The 26,600-nt window shown below is 17.4% G+C and overlaps 7 protein-coding genes across 7 annotated transcripts; 2 read left to right on the top strand and 5 right to left on the bottom strand.

Moving 5' to 3' along the window:
* Nucleotides 1–1,599: 1,599 nt before the first annotated feature.
* Nucleotides 1,600–7,296, top strand: PGSY75_1003400 (hypothetical protein; the record flags this gene model as incomplete). The annotated part of the gene is made up of 1 exon (XM_018785800.1): nucleotides 1,600–7,296. The coding sequence occupies one exon, from the start codon at nucleotides 1,600–1,602 to the stop codon at nucleotides 7,294–7,296; it is 5,697 nt and encodes a 1,898-aa protein (XP_018641417.1).
* Nucleotides 7,297–8,671: 1,375 nt separating this feature from the next.
* On the top strand, nucleotides 8,672–9,130 carry PGSY75_1003300 (putative N-acetyltransferase; the record flags this gene model as incomplete). The annotated part of the gene is made up of 1 exon (XM_018785799.1): nucleotides 8,672–9,130. The coding sequence occupies one exon, from the start codon at nucleotides 8,672–8,674 to the stop codon at nucleotides 9,128–9,130; it is 459 nt and encodes a 152-aa protein (XP_018641416.1).
* A 355-nt stretch (nucleotides 9,131–9,485) lies between these two features.
* PGSY75_1003200 (hypothetical protein) lies at nucleotides 9,486–10,174 on the bottom strand (the record flags this gene model as incomplete). The annotated part of the gene is made up of 2 exons (XM_018785798.1): nucleotides 9,486–9,689; nucleotides 9,776–10,174. 2 exons carry the CDS (start codon nucleotides 10,172–10,174, stop codon nucleotides 9,486–9,488), a joined length of 603 nt encoding a protein of 200 aa, XP_018641415.1.
* A 1,187-nt stretch (nucleotides 10,175–11,361) lies between these two features.
* On the bottom strand, nucleotides 11,362–11,999 carry PGSY75_1003100 (hypothetical protein; the record flags this gene model as incomplete). Its single annotated transcript, XM_018785797.1, has 4 exons — nucleotides 11,362–11,424; nucleotides 11,563–11,721; nucleotides 11,835–11,888; nucleotides 11,991–11,999. 4 exons carry the CDS (start codon nucleotides 11,997–11,999, stop codon nucleotides 11,362–11,364), a joined length of 285 nt encoding a protein of 94 aa, XP_018641414.1.
* A 1,240-nt stretch (nucleotides 12,000–13,239) lies between these two features.
* On the bottom strand, nucleotides 13,240–17,019 carry PGSY75_1003000 (hypothetical protein; the record flags this gene model as incomplete). The annotated part of the gene is made up of 1 exon (XM_018785796.1): nucleotides 13,240–17,019. One exon carries the CDS (start codon nucleotides 17,017–17,019, stop codon nucleotides 13,240–13,242), a length of 3,780 nt encoding a protein of 1,259 aa, XP_018641413.1.
* A 2,397-nt stretch (nucleotides 17,020–19,416) lies between these two features.
* Nucleotides 19,417–20,443, bottom strand: PGSY75_1002900 (hypothetical protein; the record flags this gene model as incomplete). The annotated part of the gene is made up of 5 exons (XM_018785795.1): nucleotides 19,417–19,477; nucleotides 19,604–19,689; nucleotides 19,834–19,864; nucleotides 20,020–20,100; nucleotides 20,319–20,443. 5 exons carry the CDS (start codon nucleotides 20,441–20,443, stop codon nucleotides 19,417–19,419), a joined length of 384 nt encoding a protein of 127 aa, XP_018641412.1.
* Nucleotides 20,444–21,704: 1,261 nt separating this feature from the next.
* PGSY75_1002800 (putative DnaJ protein) lies at nucleotides 21,705–25,814 on the bottom strand (the record flags this gene model as incomplete). Its single annotated transcript, XM_018785794.1, has 1 exon — nucleotides 21,705–25,814. One exon carries the CDS (start codon nucleotides 25,812–25,814, stop codon nucleotides 21,705–21,707), a length of 4,110 nt encoding a protein of 1,369 aa, XP_018641411.1.
* Between the last annotated feature and the right edge of the window lie 786 nt (nucleotides 25,815–26,600).

Here is a 26,600-nt window from a genome sequence, read left to right as displayed (position 1 = left end):
TTTTTTTTTAAAAAATATATTATATATATTTTTTTTTATTTTTATTTATTTTTTTTTTTAATTTTTTTTTTTTTTTTTTTTTTTTTTTTTTTTTTTTTTTTGGATGCATTTACAAACTAAAATAAAAATAAACATCAATATGTATATATAATATATATTATATTTAATTATTAAAAAATTATAAATTAAAAATGAAATATTCAATATTTTTAACTTTGCATATGGTAAAGATGTATTTATTTTTTGGACAGTATACAAAAAAATAATATAATTTTTTTTTTTTTGTCTTCATTCCATAGATGAGGAGACATAATATATTTTTAGCTATTGCTAATATATTTTGTTCTATAAGGAGGTTTATCTCTTTTATGAATAATCTTATATAAGGATATATATCAAAGGGATATTATATATATATATATATATTTATTTATTTATTTATTTATACGTTCCTTATTTTGTTTATGATTTTTCATTTCTACATTTTAGTTCTGTCATTAGAAGTATGTCTTTATGTATTTAATGTTGATATTTTTCATTTAATTTTAAAAGAGGGATATATATATATATATATATATATATATTTATGAGAAAGCTGCTTTCCTTTTCTTTTATATTATATTATTTTTTTATATATGTCTATATTTTTTTTTTTATCTTCTTGTTTTATAGTATTTTATTTGTTTTTGTTTTTCTTGAATATAATGAGATGCATATGAGTGCATCCTGTGTTGTTATAATAGGATGTAAAAAATGATTGCCGGTGTAATTTTTATTTATTATTATTTTATTGATTGTTCTATAAAACTATGAATTAATAAAATGTTAGGTGTAATAGGTTAAAATGTGTATATATAAATATAATATACATTCATTTATTTTTATATTTATTCATTTTGTTATTTGTGAATACATACACATATATATATATATATATATATATATATATATATTTATTTATTTATAACGGTTGTACTTGTACATCATTATGGTGTATTTGAAAAATTTTGTTTAAATTCATAAATTTATTTATATAATAACAAATAAATAAATAAATAAATAAATATATATATATATATATATATATATATATATATATATATATATATATATATATATATATATATTTGTATATGTTAAATATATTATAATTTTTTGGTTTCTCAAAAGTACACACTTTGTATAATAAAAAATATTTTTATATGCTTTATATAGAGAGTTGATAATATATAAAAGTAAATTTTTTTTTTTTATTATTTGTATAGAGTATTTTTTAGAAATAAGTGTTTAAGTGGATATATAGATTAATTTTTTTGGGGTGTTTCTTGTGTCTTCATCTTATATATTCTATATATATATTGTATGCTTTTTTTTTTTTTTTTTTATTTGTTTATTTTTTTATCACTTAAAAGATGTCTACTTATAACAACTATTCAGTAGTACCTATATAGATTACTAAATGTTTATATATATATATATATATATATATATATATATAGATATGTATATACTTATACATTTATTTGTTTATATTATTATAATATTTATATATTTTACAATTTCCTTATAATATTTTTGTGGTTATAGAACAAAAAAAAAATGTTATATTCTAACAATAATTTGAATGTAAGCAACAACATTCCCAATAGTCAAGATAAAATGAATGGATCTTATATGTACATAAAAAAACTAAACAGTGATACAATAATAAAAAATATAAAAAAAAATTATAATTTGAACCTATTTGTAAATCCACAAGGAAAAACATCATTAAATAATAATATTATTACTATTAATAATGGTGAGTTAGGGCAATATGTTTATAAAAATGGTCTATATATTAATAATGCTGTTGACGTAAAAAAAGACATAATAAAAGTTGTAAATAAAAATAAATGTATTTATAGTATTCCAAATAATAAAGAGTGTTCGACATGTAAAACAAAATCTACAAATATTGAATATATTAACAAATGTGCGCATTATATAAATAAGGATATAAAATATATGTATAATAAGAACATATCATCATATATAAAAAATAATGGAAATAATATAGTTAATAATGGAATGTGTTTAAATAATAATTTATCATATATAAATAAGAATATATATAATAAAATATACAATATTAATGATAATAATAATAATAATAATAGTGGCAATAATTCAACTAGCAAAATTAATACAAGTACACATAAAAATATTGCGCAATATAATAATATTCCTCCGTTTATAAAATATCAGATAATAAGTCAGGTAAAAAATGATAACGCTGATAATAAAAATTATTTCTTAATGACAAGAATATCTGATAGTGAAAAAAAAAAAAATATAGAAAATAAGGAGGAAAATAAAAATAAAAAAAAAATATATAATATAATGGATATGTATCATAAAAATGTAAACATTAAAGAAAATAATAAAAATACAAATATACAAACAAAAGATATATATACAATTGGACAGAAAAAAATATATATTCCATTAAATAAGAAACATATTAATAATTTATCATTAAATAATAATTACATTTCTTATGATAACAAAGAAGGTATATTTCATAGTAAACCCTTTTTCTTAAATACACAAATGAATATGAATAATAATTACAAGGATATAAAATTTAAAAATCATGAAAAAAAAAAAAATTTCCTTGTTCAGAATTCACAAAAAAATAATGTAACAAATAATATCAATGTTATAAATGTAAATTATGAACGATTAGCTGATAATAAGTCAAAAGAAAACCTTAACAATTTTAATAAAAAGACAGAAGAAAAAAAAAAAGAAGAAGAAGAAAATAAAAAGAAAAATAAAAAGAAAACAACTAAAGATTTGCATCAAAATATTAAAAGTCATAAGGATAATATGATAAGTCAAAATGAAAAGAACAATATATCGAGTATAAGTAAAATAAATCATGAGGGTGTTTTGAAAAATATGAACAAGAAAGAAACAAATAAAAATAATAACCATCTAATAAGTGATAATATGTCAAATGATAATATGTCAAATGATAATGTGTCAAATGATAATGTGTTAAAAGACAATGTGTCAAATGATAATGTGCCGAATGAGGAGGACATAACTAAAGATGAATGCTCAAAAGAAAGTAAAGATATAAATGACGAATGCAAAGAAGATTGTAAAGATATAAATGAAGAATGTAAAGAAGAAAGTAAAGATATAAAGGAAGAATGCAAAATACAGAGTGAGAAATTAAAAGAAAAATGTAAGGAAGAAAGTAATTCTTTAAAAAAAATTATCAATAAAGAAAGTGATATTGTAAACAATATATGTATAATAGAAAGTCATATAATATCTGAAGAAAGTAAAAAGGAAAGTGAAATTGTAAAAAAAGAATCTATAATCGAAAGAAATATAATCAAAGAAATATATAAGTGTAATAATGTTATAACTAAAAAAAATGATAATAATAAGGATATTAAAAAAAAAGATACATATATTATGGAAAGTAAAGAAAAAAGTAATAATATTTATAATGTATCTAAAACAAACAAACAAAAAGATTATAATAATAATAATAATAATAATAATAATGATAATTATGTTTCTCAGGAAAAATTACAACGTATTAATAACGAATCCAAGATAAATAAAAATATAATAAATGATAATAAAATATATAAGAAAAATAGAAAAATAGATTATATATCACCCGAATATATTAGTCAAGTCATTAAAGAATATCATAATGAAGAGAGAAAACAAAAAAAGAAAAATATATATTACGAAAATGTAAAAGATGAAAAAGGTACTACTCTATATGATAAAAAAAAGAATTCCTATTTGTTTGATAAAAATGAAAAGGGACACATGTTTAATATAAATAAAAATAACATTCATAAGGATTGTAAAAAAAAAGAAAGTTATATTTCTTATACAAATGAAAATAAATATATAAATGAAAATAAATATATAAATGAAGATTCTAATTTAAAAAAAATAAAAGGAGAAGACTATAAAAATAACGAAAATGCAGAATGGCATATGGATATGTCACGAGTTATAAACAGTGTTGGTGAAGATAAATTAGACAAATGTCATTTATCAGAATTAATGAAAATAATGAAAAGGCTAGAAAAGGTTAATATGAAAAAAATGAATATAGATAATTTAATATTAGAGGAGAATAGTTGGGAAGATTTTATAAAATATGTAGAAGGAAAAAATAAAGTAAAAGATAAAAATGAAGGTGAAGGTGTAGATGAATATAAAGTAAAAGATAAAAATAAAGATAATATAAAAGATAAAGAAAAAAGAAACGTTATATCCCTTTCTAGTAATGATTATAATGTATATAATAAGAATAAAAAAAAATACAATGAAATAACATATAACAAAAAAAGCAATTACACTAAAAATAAAAAGAATATCAATAATAAGTATCATGTGAATGATGATAATAATGATGTTTTATATAATGTAGATGAAAATAAAGAAAAATGTATTGAACTTAATAAAAGTTCTAGTAACAAGATAAGTATTTTAAATAATATAAAAAATTATATAGATGTGTTGAATTTAAGTTTTGAAGAATTACTACATTTAAAAAATGTGAAAGACATCTTTTGGTATCTGTATATAAAATCTAAGTTTGTTAAAAAACAAAATATGAAAGAATTTTGTGAATTAATTAAAGATAAGATGGATGATAAAATACATAAGAATTATTTTATGGAATATGTAGATTATGATAGTTTTAAAAAATTTAATAAAAATAATTTTGATACATTTGAAGAGAAGATATATTTATTAGAAAATTTATTTTATTTATTAAAATCATATCCATTAGATTATGATGAAAATAAAGGATGTTTTTATATGTTATATCCACAAAAGAATAAAATGTTTAAAAATTCGGAATATGATATAATAAAAAATAAACTTCATCATTTAAAAATAAGTAAGGATATAACAGAACATTTTAAAAATAATTTTTTCTTTTTAGATAAAATATTTATACCTAAGGATGCTTTTTTTTTTGTTAAAGATTCAGAAGATATTGGTTTGAGGGATAAAGATAATAATATTATTTATATACATCAAGCATTGGTAAGTGATTTGAAAGAAGATATAAATGATAAGTCTATATTTGAGAATCTATATTCATCTAGTCCTCCATATAAATCTGATTATTTTAGATATATACAAAAGAAGAAGATACAAAATAAAATTAGGAAATTTAAAGAATATATATTATATTATTATGAATTCGATACTATACAAGATTTTTTTGATTTATTAATATTATTTGATGAAGAATATAAAAGTTTAGAAATGTTAAATAGTTGTACTGACATTCCTTATAATTTAACAAAAAAGTTGTATACTGATTATTGTCATAAAATAAGGAATATTAGAAAAAATGAGGAATCGATCGATAATATATTTAATAATTTAAATAACACAAATATAAAGAATAATATGAATAATATGGATAAACATAATGTTTATAATAATGATGAGGAAAATGGTATGTTTGGATCTAACAAGTTGTGTAATAAAGAAAATGATAATATAAAAAGAATACATAAGGATGATAACTTTAATATAACAAGAAGGTATATATCTTTAGATAATTTAGAAAATAATTATACCAAAAAATGTAATATAAATGAGAAAAATGATAAGGCAGATAATAATAGGACTTTATTTTGTTCAAAAAGAAGGGATAGTAATATAAATAAGGATATGTTATATGAAAAATATGATCCATTAAAAGGATATAATAATTTAAATAATATTTGTAGTATAAATAATAGTTGTATAAATAATAGTTGTAGTATAAATAATAGTTGTAGTATAAATAATAGTTGTAGTATGGATTCTTATTATTGTGCTCACGATTCAGAATATAAAATCGATGAAATGTCAAATATATATTTATCATTTTTTTATTCAAGTGATAATAAAAGAAAAATGAAAGAAATATCTTTAGATACGTTTAAAATGTTTGTAGAGAATTTAAGTAAAATTAAAGGTCTTTCAAATTTTACATGTATTGATGAATGCTTTTTAGGTATAACATTTTGTGATCCAGATATACCTAAACATTTATGTAATCAGAAAAAGGTATTACCAAAAAATATTAATTATAATGGATTTATGAATTGTATGAGATATATACCATATGTTATACCAGATTTTCCTTTATCAACTAGCCATTTTGAGATATCTTATAATAATGTAGAGATATTTAATTCAAGAAATTCATTTTTACATATATTAAAATATAGAGGAAATAGAAATGATATAATTTTATTAAGAAATAAAATTGTTTTGGATATTATCCAGATATTTGTATATATACCATGGAATTTTGGTGTAGATACAGGTATATACACTTCATTAATTCATATGCTTCCTGAGAAGAAACGAACTGTTGACATGTGTGAGTCTTCTTATTATAAAAATTATAAATATTATTTAAAAAGAAATAAAAAATATAATAATATAAAAAATTTGAACACGTTATCAGATAATTTTTCAGATTCAAATTCTACATCCACATCTAAATATGAATCAAATAATTTTGTGGGTAACTTATATAACAAGGAATATAACAAAAGATATAAAATTGAACATGTAGTAGAAGAAAAAATAAGTAATATAAAAGAAAGGGATATATTACATTTAAATGATAATATATATAATATGGATAATAGTTTGAATAGTTCTTATAATAATATATCTTTTGAAGAAACCTTTTTGAAAATGAAAAAAAAATTATCTTATAAATGGATACCTAAATGGCATATGTGTAATGATATATTTTTATCAAGATTAATATCTTATGATGAAATACAAATATGTTTACAAAAAATATTTCCTTTATATTTAATACAAACAGCTTTAATTTATATAGTTCATATATCATGTTGTTTCTTAAATAATGAAGAATGGAAATATTTCTTTGAATCTCCTTTTACTCTTTATAATAAATTAACACCAGAAGAAATAGCAATACGATATATAAAATTAAAGGGATATAAATTTAGTAAGGTAAATAATATTCAAATAAATAAAAATATTGATATTCATCAAATATTTATGAGCATACCAGAAAATATGCAATGTCCTGAAATTTATAAACTAGCTATAAATGGAGAAAATACAACTAGTGGCTATTTAGCTGAACCATTTGATATTTATCATTTAATGTTTATTTGTAAAGTTTTCTGGTATATCTTTTTATATGCAGATAACTTTGTTATACTTCGATCAACCTTATTTAAAAACAAACCAACAAAAATGAAAAATGAAAAATAAAAAATGAAAAATAAAAAATGAAAAATAAAAAATGAAAAATAAAAAATGAAAATATATCGTAAAATATGTCTATAAATATATATACACATATATATAATAAATAACAATATGTCATAAATGTTTATTAATTTTGTATCACAATATAATATTATTTTAAATAAATATAACTACAACATATTATACATGTGTATGTTTAGTCTTATGATAATTTATTATGTTTTATATTTCATAATATATATATATATATATATATTTGTATATTTTATCATTATTTATTCATATACACAAAAGTTCTACAACATTCCAAAATAAAAATATGTTTTTTTGTAAATTAAAGTGAATAATAAAATATTTTTTTTTTTTTTTTTTTTTTTGTTTTTTTAAACTTTTCATATATATATAAATTGTAATTATATTTTACAAACATATATCAATATTTTCAGAAGAACGAAAATTAAAATAATAATAAAAGAAGAGAAAAAAAAAAAAAATAAAAAGATAAATATAAATATATGAATTCTTAATAATAGGATATAATTTTATATTGCGTTAATAATTTATATGAATAAATATTTTCCCCCTTGACTGTATGCAATAAATTCCCTATTTTCTTCTATACAATAATAAATATTTTCATATTATAATAAATAATATATATATATATAACAAATGAATTTTATTATACTTATATATGGCTACGTAAAAATTAACATTTTTTTTATATATATAAAGACTTGATGTAATAGTTATGAATTAATAAACATAGAAGAAAAGAAGCGTATAATTAAACATAATACTAAACAAATTAAAAAAAAAAAAAGGAAAAAATATAACATATATATGTATATATATTTTTTTAATTTAATATATAACATTTTTAGTTAGAAATTAATCCAAAAATGTAAAATATATATAATAAATATTTTTTATAAATATAAATGAATTTTTTTTTTTTTTTTTTCTAAAGAGATGTATAATTAAAAGAAAGTATATATAGTTAAAAATATATATATCTATTATATATATATATATATAATATTATTTATGTACGTATAAAATTACAGTTGTAGAAAAAATATTATATTAAAAAAAAGATTTTTTTTTTTTTATATATATGAAGAAAAAAAAAAAAAAAAAAATTAAAAGAACAAGTTAAAATTTTGGAGAAAACTTTTGGTCATTAAAAATTAAATTATTTATATATAATACAATACCTTATGTGTATAAAAAAAAAAAAAAGAATAAATAATAAACAAATATAATATATATAATATATATATAATATATATATATTTATATTTGTACCAATTTTATGTATGTAAAAAATTTCTAAAAATCTGGATAATTTTTGTTTTGTATAAAAAAAAAAGGAAAAATGCTATCGATAAGAAAATGTAATATTTATGATTTGTTATCCATGCAACAATGTAATAGTATAAACTTACCAGAGAATTATAATTTGAGATATTATTTTTACCATGCCTTATCATGGCAATATTTAAGTCAAATTGCTGAAGATGTAAATGGAAAAGTTTGTGGATATTCATTAGGTAAGCTTGAAGAAGATAATGAATATAAAGGTCATTTAACTTCAGTTGCAGTTTTAAAAACATATAGAAAATTAAAATTAGCTTTTTATTTAATATTACAAACACATCAACATTTAAAAGATATTTATCGAGCAGATAATATATGTTTACATGTAAGAGTAAGTAATAATGCTGCTTTAAATTTATATTATAATCTATTGAATTATAAGGTTAACGGTATAGAAACGCATTATTATGGAAATAAGGAAAATGCCTATTTAATGGAACACGTTTTTGCAAGATAAAGAAAATTAATATATCAACATATAAATAAATAAATAAATATATATATATATATATATTACATTTTTAACGTTTTATTTCATTTAATGATTGGAATATTTTATTTTTTTTTTTAATGTTTTATTTGTATTATTATTATTTATATAATTTTTTTTTAATTATTTTTAATTTTTTTTTAATTTTTTTTAATATTTTTTTGGATTTAAATATAAAACATAAAAAATATATATATATAAAGAATTTACAAAAAAAAAATAACATAAAATAAGCACACAAATAGTATGTATATATGTATATACTTTTACTATTATATATAATTATTTTATTTTATTGTTTTATTTTATTTATTTATTTTGTCTATTCTTCTGTGTCGTTTGTTAATTCATCCTTAAATAAATCTGAATAATATTCTTTTATATTTTCCATCTCACAAAGTAATTGTGTTTGTTCACTTAGGTTACATAAAACAAAGTTGAGAAAAGGAACTCTTTTTCTCTCTTTAATTAGTTGAGCTAATTTGTATCGAATATCTTTGGTATTTCGTTTTATCCAAATATAACCCTTTGAAAAAAAATTAAAATAAATATAAAAATAAATATAATATATATATATATACATTTACTTATTTATAATTTCTTGTGGTGTACCTGCCTTGCGTCTATGGAATCTCCCATAATTTCAACAAAAACTTTAGCTACAGAACAATCTGCATTTAATTCAACCTTATATACACTTATTCCCTCAATAATATCTTCATCGATATGATATTTATAATTTAATTTAATACCTTGTTTATAAAATATAGATTGTAATGCATGCTTCAAATCTCTCTCAAACCTTTTTCTATAAATAACATGACGATTCGTTTCTTTCCTTGCAAAATGAGGAAAAGTTCTTATCCGTCGTCTCTTATTACTATTATTATATGTTATATAACTATCAATAAAATGTGGAAATTTAAAGAGTGTGGGTGCTTTCTTTTTAATATTTAATGTATTATTAATATAAGTTAACGTGAATAAAAAAAGAAGGAAATATAAGAACATTTCCAAGTAGTTGTCATCCCCAAAATAAAAAAAAAAAAATTAAATGATAAAATTTAAAAAAAAAAAAAAAAAAAAAAAAATTACATAAGCCCTAGCATTTTGTAATTAATAAGGAAATAAAAAATACATATATATATATATATATATATATATATATATATATATATATATATATATATATATATATATATATATATATATATATATATATATATGAAAATATAATATACCAAATAAGAATAAATAAAATTATGAAGAGATATAATAAATAATGTGTTATATATATATATATAATTATATATATATATATTTATTTATTTCCTTAAATATTCATATATATAAAGAAAATTCCTCAAATGAGCAATCACTTTTAAATATATATAATATTATAATATGTTTAATTTTTTATTTATTCTTATTTAAATGACAGTTTTTTTAAAATGATCCTTTAAAATAAACACATAAAAAAAAAAAAAAAAAAAAAAGAAGGAATATATGTTGTGCAAATAGTCATCTAAATATTCTTATATACTACTAAAGTGAAAATTTAAAATGGCGGATGTAAAATAATGTACACAAATATATATAACAACAATGTTATAATTTATTTGGAAGAATAAAAGAAAAAGAAAATTTGGTAAATAAATAAATATATATAAATATAAATATATAAATATATATATATATATATATATATATATATATACTACTGTATGTATATTTTATTTTGTAAGATGTTTTTTGGATTTTCTAATTTTTTTCTTTATAAATTATTTTAAAATAGTTTTACATAAAAAAAAAAAAAAAGATTTGAATAAAGTAAAAAATAATGCACATGGAAAAATGTATACATTAAACTATTTGAATAAATTATAATATAACAAAGTAGGATAAAAAAAAAAAGGGTAATAAATTCAAGTAATATATAAATAAAAATGTATACATATTTATACTGCGATATTATTAAAATATATGTATCTATTAATTCGATCTGTACTTTCTAATTTAATAAAAGGATAATATATTATAAGTGTAAGAGCAATATATATATATATATTTATTTATTTATATTTATAATAATTTGTTATCATTAATATAATAATGTGTGCATATATAGTATATGTTTATATATGTAACATAATATATCCTTCTTCTATTTTAATGTTTCTTTTATTGTTGCTCTCATTTCAGTCATCCTCAGGAGCATGTGGATGTCTTTCTGGTGGTAAGTCATTAGGGTCTCTTAAAGGCTATAAAAATAAATAAATAAATAAAATAATAGGTACAAAATTGGGTATTTATATCAATGGACATATATATATATATATATATATATATATATATATATTTATATTTATTTATTTATTTATATTTTATGATCTGTTTACGTTGGGGGGATTTTTTCTGAGAATATATTTTTTGTAAAAAAAATTTCCAGACATAGCTCCCATAAAACCAGAAAAAATTATAAAAATGTAACTTGAAAATTTGATAGCATATTTGACTGGTTGCATTCTTCCATGGAATACCACACCAGTACCATAAGGCTGCAAAAAAAATAAAATTAAAAAAAAAAAAACATATATAAAATATATATATATATATTATCTTAAAAGGTTTATACATATTATTAATTCGTATAAGGCTCTTTTTAACTAACCGGTTTGGGAAGTGATTTAAATTCGCTAGATGCTAGACGAATTGAAACATTTTTCTAAAAAGAAAATGAAAATATATTGTATAATCATTAAAATAATAATATACATACGAAAGTTTTTTTTTTTTTTTTTTTTTTTTTTAAGCATTCTGTTCTTACTAATATCATTTTGTATAGTAATTATAAAAATACAGATAATTTTTTTTTTAGCATATTTTAATTAACATATTTAGAAGTTGATTATGAAAGGAATGAAATATAATTTACACATATATTAATATATATATGTATATATATTCTTTTTCTTCTTTGTATATTTTTAATATATTACTTTTAAAAAAATATAGAAACTTTATATTATAATTAAATATAAGGTTTTTTTATATGAAATGCATTTATATTATATATATATATATATATATATATATATTTATAAATTAATACTTTCAATTTTGTCCCTTCAAATGTCAAAAAATATTAACGATTTTTCTTTTTATTTGCAAATGTGTTTGAAAAGAAAAATAACACATGTAAAAAAATAAAATAAAGTAAACATACAATATATATATATATATATTATTTCTTTATAAAAATCAAAAAAAAAAAAAAAAAAAAAAATCCATATTTTAAGAAGTGTATATATGCTTATAATACATATAGAAAATATATATATATATATACATACATATAATTTATATATTTTTTGCCATTATATATTTCATTTAATATCAAAATATTATTTTTTTAATTACAAAAAAATATGTATATATATATTATATATATATATTTTTATATTTCATTTATGATCATTGTTATTTATTTATTTTTTTTTTTTCATATTAATATCAAATGGAGTGTCTAAATTAATTACAACTTTTATATTGAGTAATTAAAATATTTGATTTAAAGTTTTTAAAACTCTATTTTATTTATAATAATTAAAATAATATTCACTTTAATTATATATATGTCATATAAAATGTTTATAAATATCTGTGAATATTTAAGTTCAAAAAAATACATGAAATAATAAAATAAGAATTTATTCTTAAGAAAAAAAAACAAAAAAAACAAAAAAAACAAAAACAAAATAACATTGTTGTATGAAATAAAAATGATGATGTAAATATTTTTTTTTTTTTTAAATGAGAAATTGAATTTGAAAAATGTAAAAATGGAATAAATTTTATTCATATAAATGTGTATGTAATTATTTTATTTATTTTTTTAAAAAGGTGAATAATAAATAAATGAATACATAAATAAAATATATATATATATGTGTATATTATTTTTTATTTATGTATTGCCATATTTATTTCATATGAATATAAAAAGATAAATAAATAAATATACATATATATATATTTTTTATACTGATTTATTATGTGTAAAACATTTTTCCCTTTCACATATATTTTTTATTTTGATTTTTCTTGAGACAATGTACAATTTCCTTAAGATATAATAAATAGGGTAGCTCATATTTTGAAAATAAGTTTCTTCTATTAATTTCTAATGTTCTTGAGCATAGAATATAAGAGTATATAATTGTAAATGATATACAAGCGATTATAAAAAGGAATTCCATAAATGCTTTGTGGATTGAGAAAGACCAATATAAAGATGTGAATGATATAATATATAGAAAAAACAATAAATAGTGTGTTGGATATCTTACTATTAATAATATGGATGTTTGAATTATTAACATATGTATATATACATAAACATAATATGGGCTTTTAAAATAATCTAATGAAGAGATAGCAATATATATATCTAATAAGCTTAAAATAAGTTTGCATAGGCATAATGAAAGTGTGGAAAAGTAATATTTTTTAATATCATAAAATGATTGATTTATATTTTTATATGATATAAATATATAAAATATATATATGATAATATTTATTAGTGATTTTATAAGAAAAAATGGTACATAAGTTTGAAAGCCTAATGGATTACGTATCCAGTTAGATGTATATAATTTATATGTTGTTAATAAATCTAATAGAATTATATATACGATTAAGTATATATGTATATAATATGTTTTGCATATAATATTTTTATTAAATTCATCCATCCATGATATATACCATTTTTCTAATTTTGGATTTTTAAATATTCCTAATGGGTTTCTTTCAGGTATGAATATTTTACTTTTCCAAGTTGCATTTTGCATGAGTATTTTTTTTTTTTTTAAATCAAAAAGTACTTTTTTGGATACATCAAAGAAATTATGTAAACATTTTGGTAAGGACATAAATAACATTTGTACTTTAGGGTTATTCATAAATAAGAATTTATATTTAGCACCATTTTTTTTTGATGAGAAATATATTTTTTTTTTATTTGGATATAAAGACAAATCTTTTCTTTTATGTTTTTTTTGTTTTTTTTTGGTTTGATTACTAATATCTAATTCTATAATTTTATCTAAAATATCATATGTTTGTCTTGTATTCATATTAATTCTTTTGTTTATATTACTATAAGATGCTGTATTATATGAATTTTTAATATCCATATTCGATGTTTTTTGTATATAATTACTTAAGAATGTTTTTGATGTAACACTGTTACTATTATTATTTGAAAAATTTTTGCTACTTGTAAGATATTTATTATTTTGAAGACATTTATTATTTGAGAAATATTTATTATTTGAGAAATATTTGTTATTTGAAAAATATTTGTTATTTGAAAAATATTTATGATTTGACGAGTTTTTACTATTTAAAAAATTAATATGACTTGTTTTATTTATTTTTGTATCTCCTATGCATATAGCACTTTTTGATTTCTTGAAAATTATACTATTTTTATTGTCATTTGTATCGTTATCTTTATTGTTATTGTTATTTTTTTCTTCTTCATATTTTTTTCCTAAGACTTTTTTTTTAATTTCGCATAATTCACTTTCATCTGATATCAACATATTTTTATCAATTTCTATATTTTTTAATTTTATTGAATCGTCTGAATCGTATGTATTTAAATCTTCTGTCATGAAGGTTGTATAATGTTGATCTTCTACATATGTGTTGGATACAATATTTTTGTATTCACCATGAATAAAACTATCATCACCATTATTATTATTATTATTATTATTATTATTGTTATTATTATATATATGATTATTATTTTTATCCTTTTTGTTCATTTCATTTATGGGATATACATTGCAATTTTTTTTTTTTTTTTTTTGTTTTGTTGATATATCTTTTATAGGTTCATTTGTTATTTCATTTTGCATAATGATATCTTCATACAAAGTAATATCATTTTGTGAAAGTATTTTAGAAGCATATAAATTACATGTTTTATTTAATATATTATAATTACATGTTAATAATTTACAATTATTATATATATTATTATCATCTTCAAAATTATATTGATTTTGTTTTTCTATTTGACTTACCTTTTCTGTATTGTTTTTTATTTTATATTTTTCTTCATTTGATAGTAAATTATTATTATCCATTTCATTATTTTCAATTGCTTGTTTATTTTTATTATCAATATAGCATTTTATGAGTAAGCAGTTTCTTATTTTATTCATTTTATTTTCTGTTATATGTATATTACTATTACTATTAATATTATTCTTGTAATAGTCTATTATATGTGTATCTTCTTCTTTGTCTTTTATTTCCAATGTATTTTTGTATATATTTGTAATAAGAGAGTTTTGTTCTTCATTTTTAATTAAATGATTTGTATTTTTAATATTTTTCAATTTTGTTGGTTCTTTTTCTATATTTTGATTTGCTATATCAATTGTATCTGATTTTGAGTTCACTTTTGAATAATTAGTATGGCTGAGATTATCAGTAGGATATTCATTTTTATTACAATAAATACTATTACTTCTACTACTATAAATATTATCATTATTTTTATTATTATTATTTGAGATATTAATTATAACGTGTGATTCATTATCCTTTCGTTGTCCAATATTATGCTCATTTTTATTTGTATTATCATTATGTTGTTCTAATGTTGATGTATCATCTCCTGTTTCCATTTGCTTATAGTTACCTTCATTAAATGGAAATATAAAATAATCATTTTGAGAAATATTCATATTTACAGTATTACTATTTTTTTTTTGAACAATATTGGAAATTTTTTTTTTTTTTTTTTTTTTTTTTTTTTTTGAGCTAGTCAAATGGAAATATTCATTTGTGTCCTTTTCGTTTTGGGATATTTTTTTTTTGTCTATATTGTGTGTCTGAATTTTTGACCCCCAATTGTTACTATTACTATTACTATTATTAGATGATATGTTATAGGGTGTTGTACATTTTGAATTAAAATGTGCTTTGTTTTTATTATTTGTATTGTAATACGTTGTAGTATTCATGTCACTAGAAAAATGGCTATTTTTATTACCATGTGAATATTTATTATGTAGTACGCCATGTTTCTTTTTTTCATAGGTTACAATAGATAAGTTATTATTATTTTTAGAATCATTAGGATATGGTAAGTGTGAATATGTTTTGGATTTAAAACATATATATGAATTGATTAATGAGGAAAATATTTGTTTTTCTAAGTTCTTGACTTTTTTTGAAGCAACAACATATTTACAAGGGTTTTTTTTTGATATGACTAAAAGACAACATAATTCATACACACGGAAATATAAGATATTACCTCCAACAATTTGTAAAATATAAGATAAGAGATCAACAAAAAACAAAGCATCGATATCAGCTCCAAATGATCCTATATTTAAATTATATTGTATTAATATTCCTGCAGCTACACTAAAAAAAAACAAGGTTATTAAATTATAGTAAGCATACCCAGTAAGAGCAAAGGAGAAAAATAATAATTGCATATTAGCTATTTTAAAAGAATCAATAATTAAAGATAAGGTACAGGTAACTATAATACTTATAAAAAATAAAATTTCTAAAACATATTTTCCAATATCAATTTTTGATAAAACAAAAGTTCTTATTACAACAAAGCTAATCAAAGAATATATAAATAATAATGTCCCAAGACATAATGCCCATAAATATGCAACATCGAATGTTAAATGTATTTTATTTACTGCTGTATATCCAATCATAATAAAAGTTTGTAAATTCTGAAGGGCAATTATAACTACAAAATCTTCTGACTTTATATCTACCGAATGTCTAATTGAATTCTCCATCTCGTACAAAAGGGAAAATAAAATAAAATATATAAAGGTGATAATATTAATTTCACAATAACATAACAACGGTATTTTATTATAATTATACATATATATATATAAATATATTTATGTTTATTTATTTTTCAACATTGTTAATATATTAAGAGGGTTCTCTATTTATAATTTCTCGGAAGAAAAAAAATTACATAATGAAGAATAGAAAAAATATTTTAAAATAAAAAATTACACATATATATATATATATATATATATATATATATATATATATGTATGTTCATTTAACACAAAAGAATAACATAATATAGAAACATTGTAAAAGTTCAAATAAAAAAATTAAAATTTAATTCGTTTAACATTAAAAGCGGTATAAAGTAAAACAGAAAAACATATAATAAAAAGGTAAGAAAAAAAAAAATTAAAATAAAATATAATACATATTATATATATAATTAACCATATTACAATGTTAACATATATATATATATATATATCAAAAGTTTTAGTCGAAAGATAAAACATATGAATCGAATTATTATATTTTTATATACACAAAGTGGTGTGTACTTAAACATAAAAAAAGAAACATATATATTTTTATGGATAGTATATATAATATCATAAATATATATATATATATATATATATATTTTTTAAGCGACGGAATAATATTATTATATATAAAAGATATTCAAATGTGTTGTTACAAATGGAAACATAAATATCATATGTATAAAATAGGACAAATGAAAAAGGAATAAGACACACAAAACATATATATATATATATATATATAATATATATAATATGTGTATATATTATTATTTAAAAAATTATAAAAGCTGTATAATAATAATATGAGAAAATTTTATTATACATATATAATTATTTTTTTAAAGAAATATGTATTTATAATACATCAAATAAATATAAATAAAAAAAAAAAAATTGTATGTACAAAAAAAAATTGTATGTACATATATATATATATATATATATATATATATAATCATTTATATTTACATTCATATATATATATATATTTATAATATTGATTAAAATAATGTTGGGGAAAAAATAAAAATTATATATTATCTATAATTTTTAATTGAATACAAAATATTTTTTTCTGAATCTTCATTTTTATAATATACTTCATAAAATTAGATATCTGGAAGTTGGGAAATAAAAAAAAAGAAGCGTGTGTAATATAGTGCACCTGTTTTTTTTTTTTTTTTTTTTTTTTTTCACAAATATATTCTTTATATATATGACATAAAAAAAAAGAAAGAAAAAATAAACAATAGTAAAATATAAAATATATAAGAATTATAAAATGTAAAAATAGATATCTTAAATTACATTGCCTGTTAATTAAACATATATATATATTTATATATATATATTATAACAAAATATGAAGAGAAATACCTATATATATATATATATAATATATATTTATGTGTTATATTTTATGTTTAGAGTTACATGTATAAATTATATAATTCGTTTAGAATAAGCAGTTGTTTACAAATATCTACATTTTCGTTTGCTTTTTTTTGATTTTTTTTTTTTCATTTAAAATTATAAAGGATATATTATTTAAAAGATTAAGCGCATACGTTTATTATATTGAGTTTATAAGGCTGTATATATTTTTTCTAATTAAAGATCTTATTTTTACTATACAAAAAGGATATATATATATATATATATATATATATATAAAATCTGTAATAATACAATTTTATTTTTTATATAATGAAAGCACTCAATAGAGTGAATAAATGAATGAAAAACATATAAATACACAATGAATAATTATAAAAGAAAGAAAAAATAAAAGAAACAACAACAAAAAAAAAAAAAAAATGAAAAGGAAAAATATATAAAAATTAAGTATATATATATATATATATATATATATGTATATATTTATATTTATATTTATATTTATATTTATATTATAAAACCAATATTAGGTACTATTATATAGATATTGAGATATATAAAAAAAATTAAATAACATTTATGATGTGAATAACAATACTGTTAAATGTTTATCTTATATGTGAATATTTATAAAACACATTTGAGGATGTACCTATATGTATATATATATTTTATTATGATTATTTTCTCCATTTGGATATGTGGTGATTTTGTTATATGTATAACTATTTATCTTTTTTTTATTTTTAATAAATAAAAAAGTTTAAAAAAAAAAAAAAAAAAATGAAAAAAGAAATTACACTATATAATTAATGAAGATATTAAATAAGTAAAGATATATGTAGGTATATATGTTGATATGCATATGTGAAATAATAATAAAAAAAAAAAAAAACAAAAATTCATATTAAATTATAAAATGTTACATCATTATTGTGTTCCTCAAAAAATGGAAAAAAATATTAACATACTTAATAAGACAAATATGACTGGAGCAATGAGCCTACAATAGGTATATATATAAAAAAAAAAAATATATAAATTAAATATATATATATACAACAGTCTTTTAATATGTAGAATATAAAAAATATTTTATATTTTCTTCAAATATTTTTATATATATTACGTGGCGTTAAGGAAAATGTTCATTATATCATGTTCATCAATTACAATTCTATCACATATAAAATTTACATTTCTTTTTCTTAAACTCTATAAAAAATCAATTAAGACAAAAAAAAAAAAAAAAAAAAAATTAGACAACTTTTCTGTGATACAATAAAAATGTAATATAACGAATAAGACATAATATATTATAAGATACATATGTTGTTGTCTATTTTTATTAATATATACCTGATCACTTTTGTCACTCGAATCATAGGACCTAAAAAAAAAATATATATCATATTATAAAAATTTAGATATTTTTATTTCATAAAAGTATTCCATTTATATAATAAAAAATAATATAATTCATGATCGATTTTATAATTTTTTTTTTATAATAATATATATATATATATATATGTATATCCTTACAATGGTTTTATTTTATATGATCCTAAGGATTCTATATGTTTTTTTTCTACGCCATTTTTAAATTGTACTATAGCGCTCTCACTAAAAAAAAAAAAAATAATAAAGAAGAAATATAAAAAAAAATTATAAAAAATTATAAAATGGTAAATAAATATATACATATATACATGTATGCACTAAATATATTTTGGACATGTATATAAATATATATATATATAATTTTTTTATTTTTTTAAATTATAATAGCACTATCAAAAAACAATACATACACTTTAATATATACAATTATATAAACTTACTCATCTTTATTATATTGTTCAACTGTAGCGTTGAATGGAATTATCATACTTTTAAAAAGTTCTAGTTCCGAACTTTTTATGCCTTCTATTTGTGCTCTGGTTATTTTATTATTTGATTGACTCATATTGAAAAAAAATAATTAAAAGAAATAAATTAAAAAAAAAAAATATATATATATATATAATATAATATATATAAAGCAAATTTATTATATTATATATGTTTATATATATTTATATATTTATTTATGTATTAAGAAATCTTTTTTTTTTTTGTTATTTTAAGAATATAATAATAAAAAAAATATGAATATTTTAAATATAGTATTTATTATATATTTAATAATACAAAGTAAATATACATTATGTTTATTATATATATATTTATATATATAATATATATATTCTTTTTATTTTTGTATTTCTTTTTTTTTCTTTCTTTTTTTTTTGCTATATTTATAAATTGATGAGTTTTCGTACATTTAATTTTATTTCCATATTCAAAACTTTTTTTCGGTCATTTTAAAAATATAATTATGTTTCTTTAAATTATTCTTATATAAAATATTTTATTTATTTATTTATTTTTTTTTTTGGAATGACATATAAAAAAAATATTATATATATGTATAATATATATATATATTATGTATTATAGGGGTATGTGAAAAATATTATTATAATATAAAATGATATATTTTATATGTAATATTATGTATTCAAATATATTATATATATATTTTTATATATATGTAATATAATAATATGTAGTGAATACAAAAATAAAAAAAAAAAAAAAGAGAAAAATACAATGATTCAAAAATAACTAAAAATATAATATATTATGTATTTTTTTTTTTTTTTTTTTTTTTAATAAAAAATTATTTTTTTTTATTAAATTCATAATAATTTTTTATTTTTTTTTTTTTTTTTTTTTTTTTTTTTTTTTTTTATAAAAAATTTATTTTTTTATTAATAAAATTTTTTTATAAAAGTAAAAAAAAAAAAAAAAAAAAAAAAAAAAAAAAAAAGATATTAATATATGAAAAATTGATCATATGTTCGAATGTATAAAATGCATATGTAAATCTATATATGTATGCGTAACAAAATGTTCATCAAAAAGTTGAAATAATAAATATAAGAATATATATATATTTATATATTTATATTTTTATATGTTCAAAGAACATATTACAAAAACAAGGAGATAATAAATATAAAAAATAATATATGTACAAATAATATGTGTAAGACGCCTAGTTTTAAAAAGTATGATGGGAAAACAATATAATAATATATATATATATATATATATATATATATTTATATATTTATTTATTTATAACATTTTACGGATAAATATAACTTATGTTTTGTAGTATTTTAATTCATTTTATTATCTACACTTGGATATATTTTGTTTGGTGTTAAAACAAAGATGGGTGATATGTGTATATGGACATTTTTGTTATCCTTCATATTTGTTGATTGTAGATCTTTAAAGTTTAACATGAGATGATGAGGGAAATATTTTACATATTTCATTTTATTTTTTATTATATGATGTTGAAAAAAAATATAGTTGTCATAAAACTTTGTGTTAATCGTTGTTATGCCATTTTCATCGTTATTTTCTTGTTCATTATGTTGATTTATATATTTCTTGAAATGAGTATATTTATAATTAAAGAATGGATATGTACACATATATTTATTAATTTTTTTAAAAAAGAAATTACAAAATATTAATGATTGTAGTGTATATACAATCCATTTTATATGAAAAAAATTTGGTCTGATAAGAAGATTATTTTTTTTTATATATATAGGTATACAATAAAAACGTTTTGTATATATATTTTTATCTAGAAGATAAAAATCATTTAATGGTATCAATTCTTCTTTATATGTTGTTAATAATAATATGTATTCCATATTTTTCATATATTTATCTATTTGATTTTGAAACAAGGAAATTAATTTCAGATTGTTTTTTTTTTCTTTCATTTTATGTATAAGTAATTTAATTTTTAAAAAATTGTTTATACATTCTTGTTTTATAAATAAGAAGAAAAAAAAATTCTTTTTTTTTTTTTTTGTCTCTTCTTTATTTTGGTTTTCATTTGATTGGTTATTCATATTGTTTCCTATATAAATATAATTAAAATCATGTGTTAAGTCTTTTATTTTATGATCACTTTTTTTAAATAAATTAAATCCATATTTTTCCTCAACATTTAATGTGTAATTATATATATGATTGTGGTTTGTTTTGTTTATACTTTGTTCTTCCGAATAAATATAAGGTGATAATCTATTTGTTCTTATATTTGTTTTTATGGGACTATAATAAGGATGGTTTATGAATTTGTGTTCTTTATTATGTAAATTATAAGATGAATGATATGTTTTTTTTTCAAAAGAAGAATAAGCAATTCTTTGAGATTCTTCCATATTGTTTTTATAGATAATGGGAGTTTTTATTGATTTGCTTTTTTTTTTAATACTATGATGAGGTGTTTCATTACATAAATCATAAAAATTATTATCATTTTGATATATATTATATAAATTAACATGTTTATTTTGTTTTTCATCTATAGTGTAATTGTTATTTTGTTTTATATATGGTTTATTCACATGTTGATATATATATGGTACATTATTATTATGCATACAATCATTTGCTATATTTTTCTGTTTTTCTTCTATACGTATGTAGTCACAACATGTATTATTATTCTCATTACAATTGTTATTTTTATCTGTGTATATATCAGTGTCTATTTTATTTGTTTCCCAATTTTGTTGAATTTTTTGTTGCTGATCATTTTCTGATTGATCAAAAAAGTATTCAAACCATTTATAAAAGTCGTCCATAAGTTTATCATTTTTTTCATTAATAATTTTATAGATAACTGGAGATACTTGTATGTCTTTAAAAAAAGGGTCGTTTTTTTTATTTTTATTTTCTATGTTTTCTTTCATAGGAGTAGAATTTAGTGGTGTTTCCATTTCATTATTATAATCATATAATGTATGCGAGTTATTATCCTTATTATTATATTCATATATATTTTGAACATTTTCATTTATCCCTTGAGTTTCATTTTTTTGGTTAGTTGACTTCATTTTGTGTATTAAATAATTTTTGTAAAAATGATCAAATTCTTTATTAATTTCAAAAAATAAATTCCCAAAGTTTTTTTTTTCAATGGTATCAAATATGTTTAATTCTTTTGTTGTTGTCTCATGACTAATTGAAGAATTTTCAGATAATGTTTCTTGTGAGAATTGACTAGTTTGTTCTTCAAACGATATTGTAGTATTATTTTGGTTTTCATTTTTTTTGTTGTTACTTTTTTTATTATAAGTAGATATATTAGGTGAATATATAGGATATAAATATAAAATATTTTTAAATATATTTGTATCCATATTACAAAAATGATAAATTAATTTCTGAAAATGATTATATTGAGAATTGGTAATTTTTAAATCTAACAAATTATGTAAATATGATATATTATGATATTTTTGTACAAATAATTCATATATTTTAATATATTCCTCATCTATAATTTCTTCTTCATTTTTTTCATCAGATGATATATTATAATCATAAATATTATCACTAATTAATAATTCTAATATACTATTTCCATATTTATCATACATTTTTCTTTTTTTCTTATCACTTAATATATCATATGAAAATTTTAATTGTAAAAATTCTTTAATATTTCCACCTTTATCTGGATGACACACCTTAATTTTTTCTTTATATGCCTTTTTTATTTCTTCGTTCGAACAATTATAAGATAAATCTAAATAGCTATATAGCGATTTGGTTGTTTTATAGTTTTCTTTTATATATTCATTCATATTTTCGTGTAGATCATTATTTTTATTATCATCACTATATATGTTATATTTATTATTTTCCATGTTATTATCTCTATGAATTTTATAATCATTCTCAATATTATTATCTCTATACGTGTTATTAGGGTATGCATGAACATTCGATTCGTAAATATTTACATTTCTTAGTGTATTTAAATTTTTATTTGTTTTAATTTTATCATATGGATTGTTTATATAATCTTCTCCATGATGACTAGTATGATCATATGTGAAATAATTATTATTATGATCTTTTATATGATTAAGATCATTCACTTTAATATTGTCATTAATATTATTGTTATTATTATAATTAACATTATTATGATGCTTAGACGTATTAGTACCATTCTCAATATTATTATAATTATTATTATTATTTGTTGTTGTTTTGTATATGCTTTGCACTTCCTTATTATGACATGACAAATCATCCATATAGTGACTTCCCAATTTGTATGGAGATATATTTCCATATTCATAATATTTATTTATTGAATCGTTTGATAGTTTATCCTTACTAATATCATTTATAAAAAATTTCTTGTTATTTATAAAAAAGTTTCTGCTTAATCTATTTATTGATTCTTCATCATTTAGATCTATCAATGGTATATTATCATTTGAAGAGTTTTCAATTTTTTTTTTTTGAGCTTGGATATTTTTATCCATTTTTATATTTCTATCATTTTTGATTTTTTGTGATTCTTTCGTTATATTTTCATCTTGTGTGGTTGTATCTGTTTTGTTTTTATTTTGATTGATATTATTTTTATAATTATCTTGGTTTTCCTTATTTGTTATGTATATAACATCATCAATTTTATTATTTTGATGATTGCATGTATTAATTATACTGGTTTGTTTACAATATTCTTTTGTTTCTAACCTTTTTTTAGGACTATCCATATCATTAACTTTTTGTTTGCTTTTATTTGGGGAACAAACAAATCTAATAAAATCATATTTATTCAATGAATGATTGATGTTATAATTTTTGTTTATATTACAATTCTTTTGTATATTGCTACTTTCATTTATAATTTTATTATTTTTATTGATATCTCTTGTATTATATGTTGATGATGATTTCTTGTATGTCTGATCAAATTTTCTATTAGAATATGGAAAATTATTCTTACTATATTGATCAGTATTGTTTATATTTATATTTTTTATATTTGTTAATGTGTTCACTTCATTATTTGTTTTACTTCGTTTAATAAATGAAGGGTTATATAAATAATGATATTCTTCTGATTGTGCAATAGATTCTTTATTATGATGATGATCATTTTGATTATTATATATTATATTTGTTTGCTTTATTTGTTTTTTTTTATATATAGAAGATAAATTATTGCTATTTTCACATACTATATTTTCTTTTTTTCTTTTTCTTTTACGTCCACGTTGTTCATTATTATTATTATCAAAAATTTTTTCATATATATCATTATTTTTGTTATTATATAATTCTTTTATTTCGCTTATGTTGAAATAATTGGTGGTTTCATTATGTGTATTATTACTATTAGGTTCGTTCGTTTTTTGACCGATCTTTTTTGTATTATTCTTTTTCCTCATATTATAATGAAATTGTATATTCAAAGAAAAAACAAAAATAAATAAACAAATAATATATATATATATATAAATTAACGAATTTGTATTTTTTTTCTTGTATAAAGAAAAAAAAAAAAAAAAAGAAAATTATTATATTTATTATATAAACATATAACGGTAATAAATAAATATATATAAATAAATAAAAATATTACATATATATATTATATATATGTATATATTTATTTTTTTTTTACGTCTGAATTATAATAAAATTTTATTACATCATATATTATTAATTATATATATATATATATTATGTTTATTTTTTGCGTATGATTTTATTAGTCTTAAAAAAAAAAAAAAATAAATAACTGAATTTATATATATATATATATTATGTTTATTTTTTGCGTATGATTTTATTAGTCTTAAAAAAAAAAAAAAATAAATAACTGAATTATGTGTATGCCTTGTAAAATTGCATCTGTTACTTTTTTTTTTTTTTTTTTAAATTGTATAAATATTAATTTATTTATATTTTCTTTTTAGGAATAAAAATGAAAAATATAAATTAATTTAATCATTTTTATATAACATATATTAGAATTACGAAAGTTGGTTTTGTAGTCGAAAAAAAAAATATATACATATATATATATATAATAAATATATTATATATATATAAATATATATATGTATTCATTAATTTAAGGGGACATAATCACACATATCATTGAAAAGAAAACATAAAAAAAATAAGAAAAATAATATATATATATATATATATATATAATATGTGTGTGT

Source organism: Plasmodium gaboni, chromosome 10 (genome assembly GCF_001602025.1).
Source record: "Plasmodium gaboni strain SY75 chromosome 10, whole genome shotgun sequence".
NCBI classification, from domain to species: Eukaryota; Apicomplexa; class Aconoidasida; order Haemosporida; family Plasmodiidae; genus Plasmodium; species Plasmodium gaboni.
The sequence above is the reverse complement of the archived record's forward strand: the minus strand, read 5'-3'. Positions and strand labels throughout refer to the sequence as shown.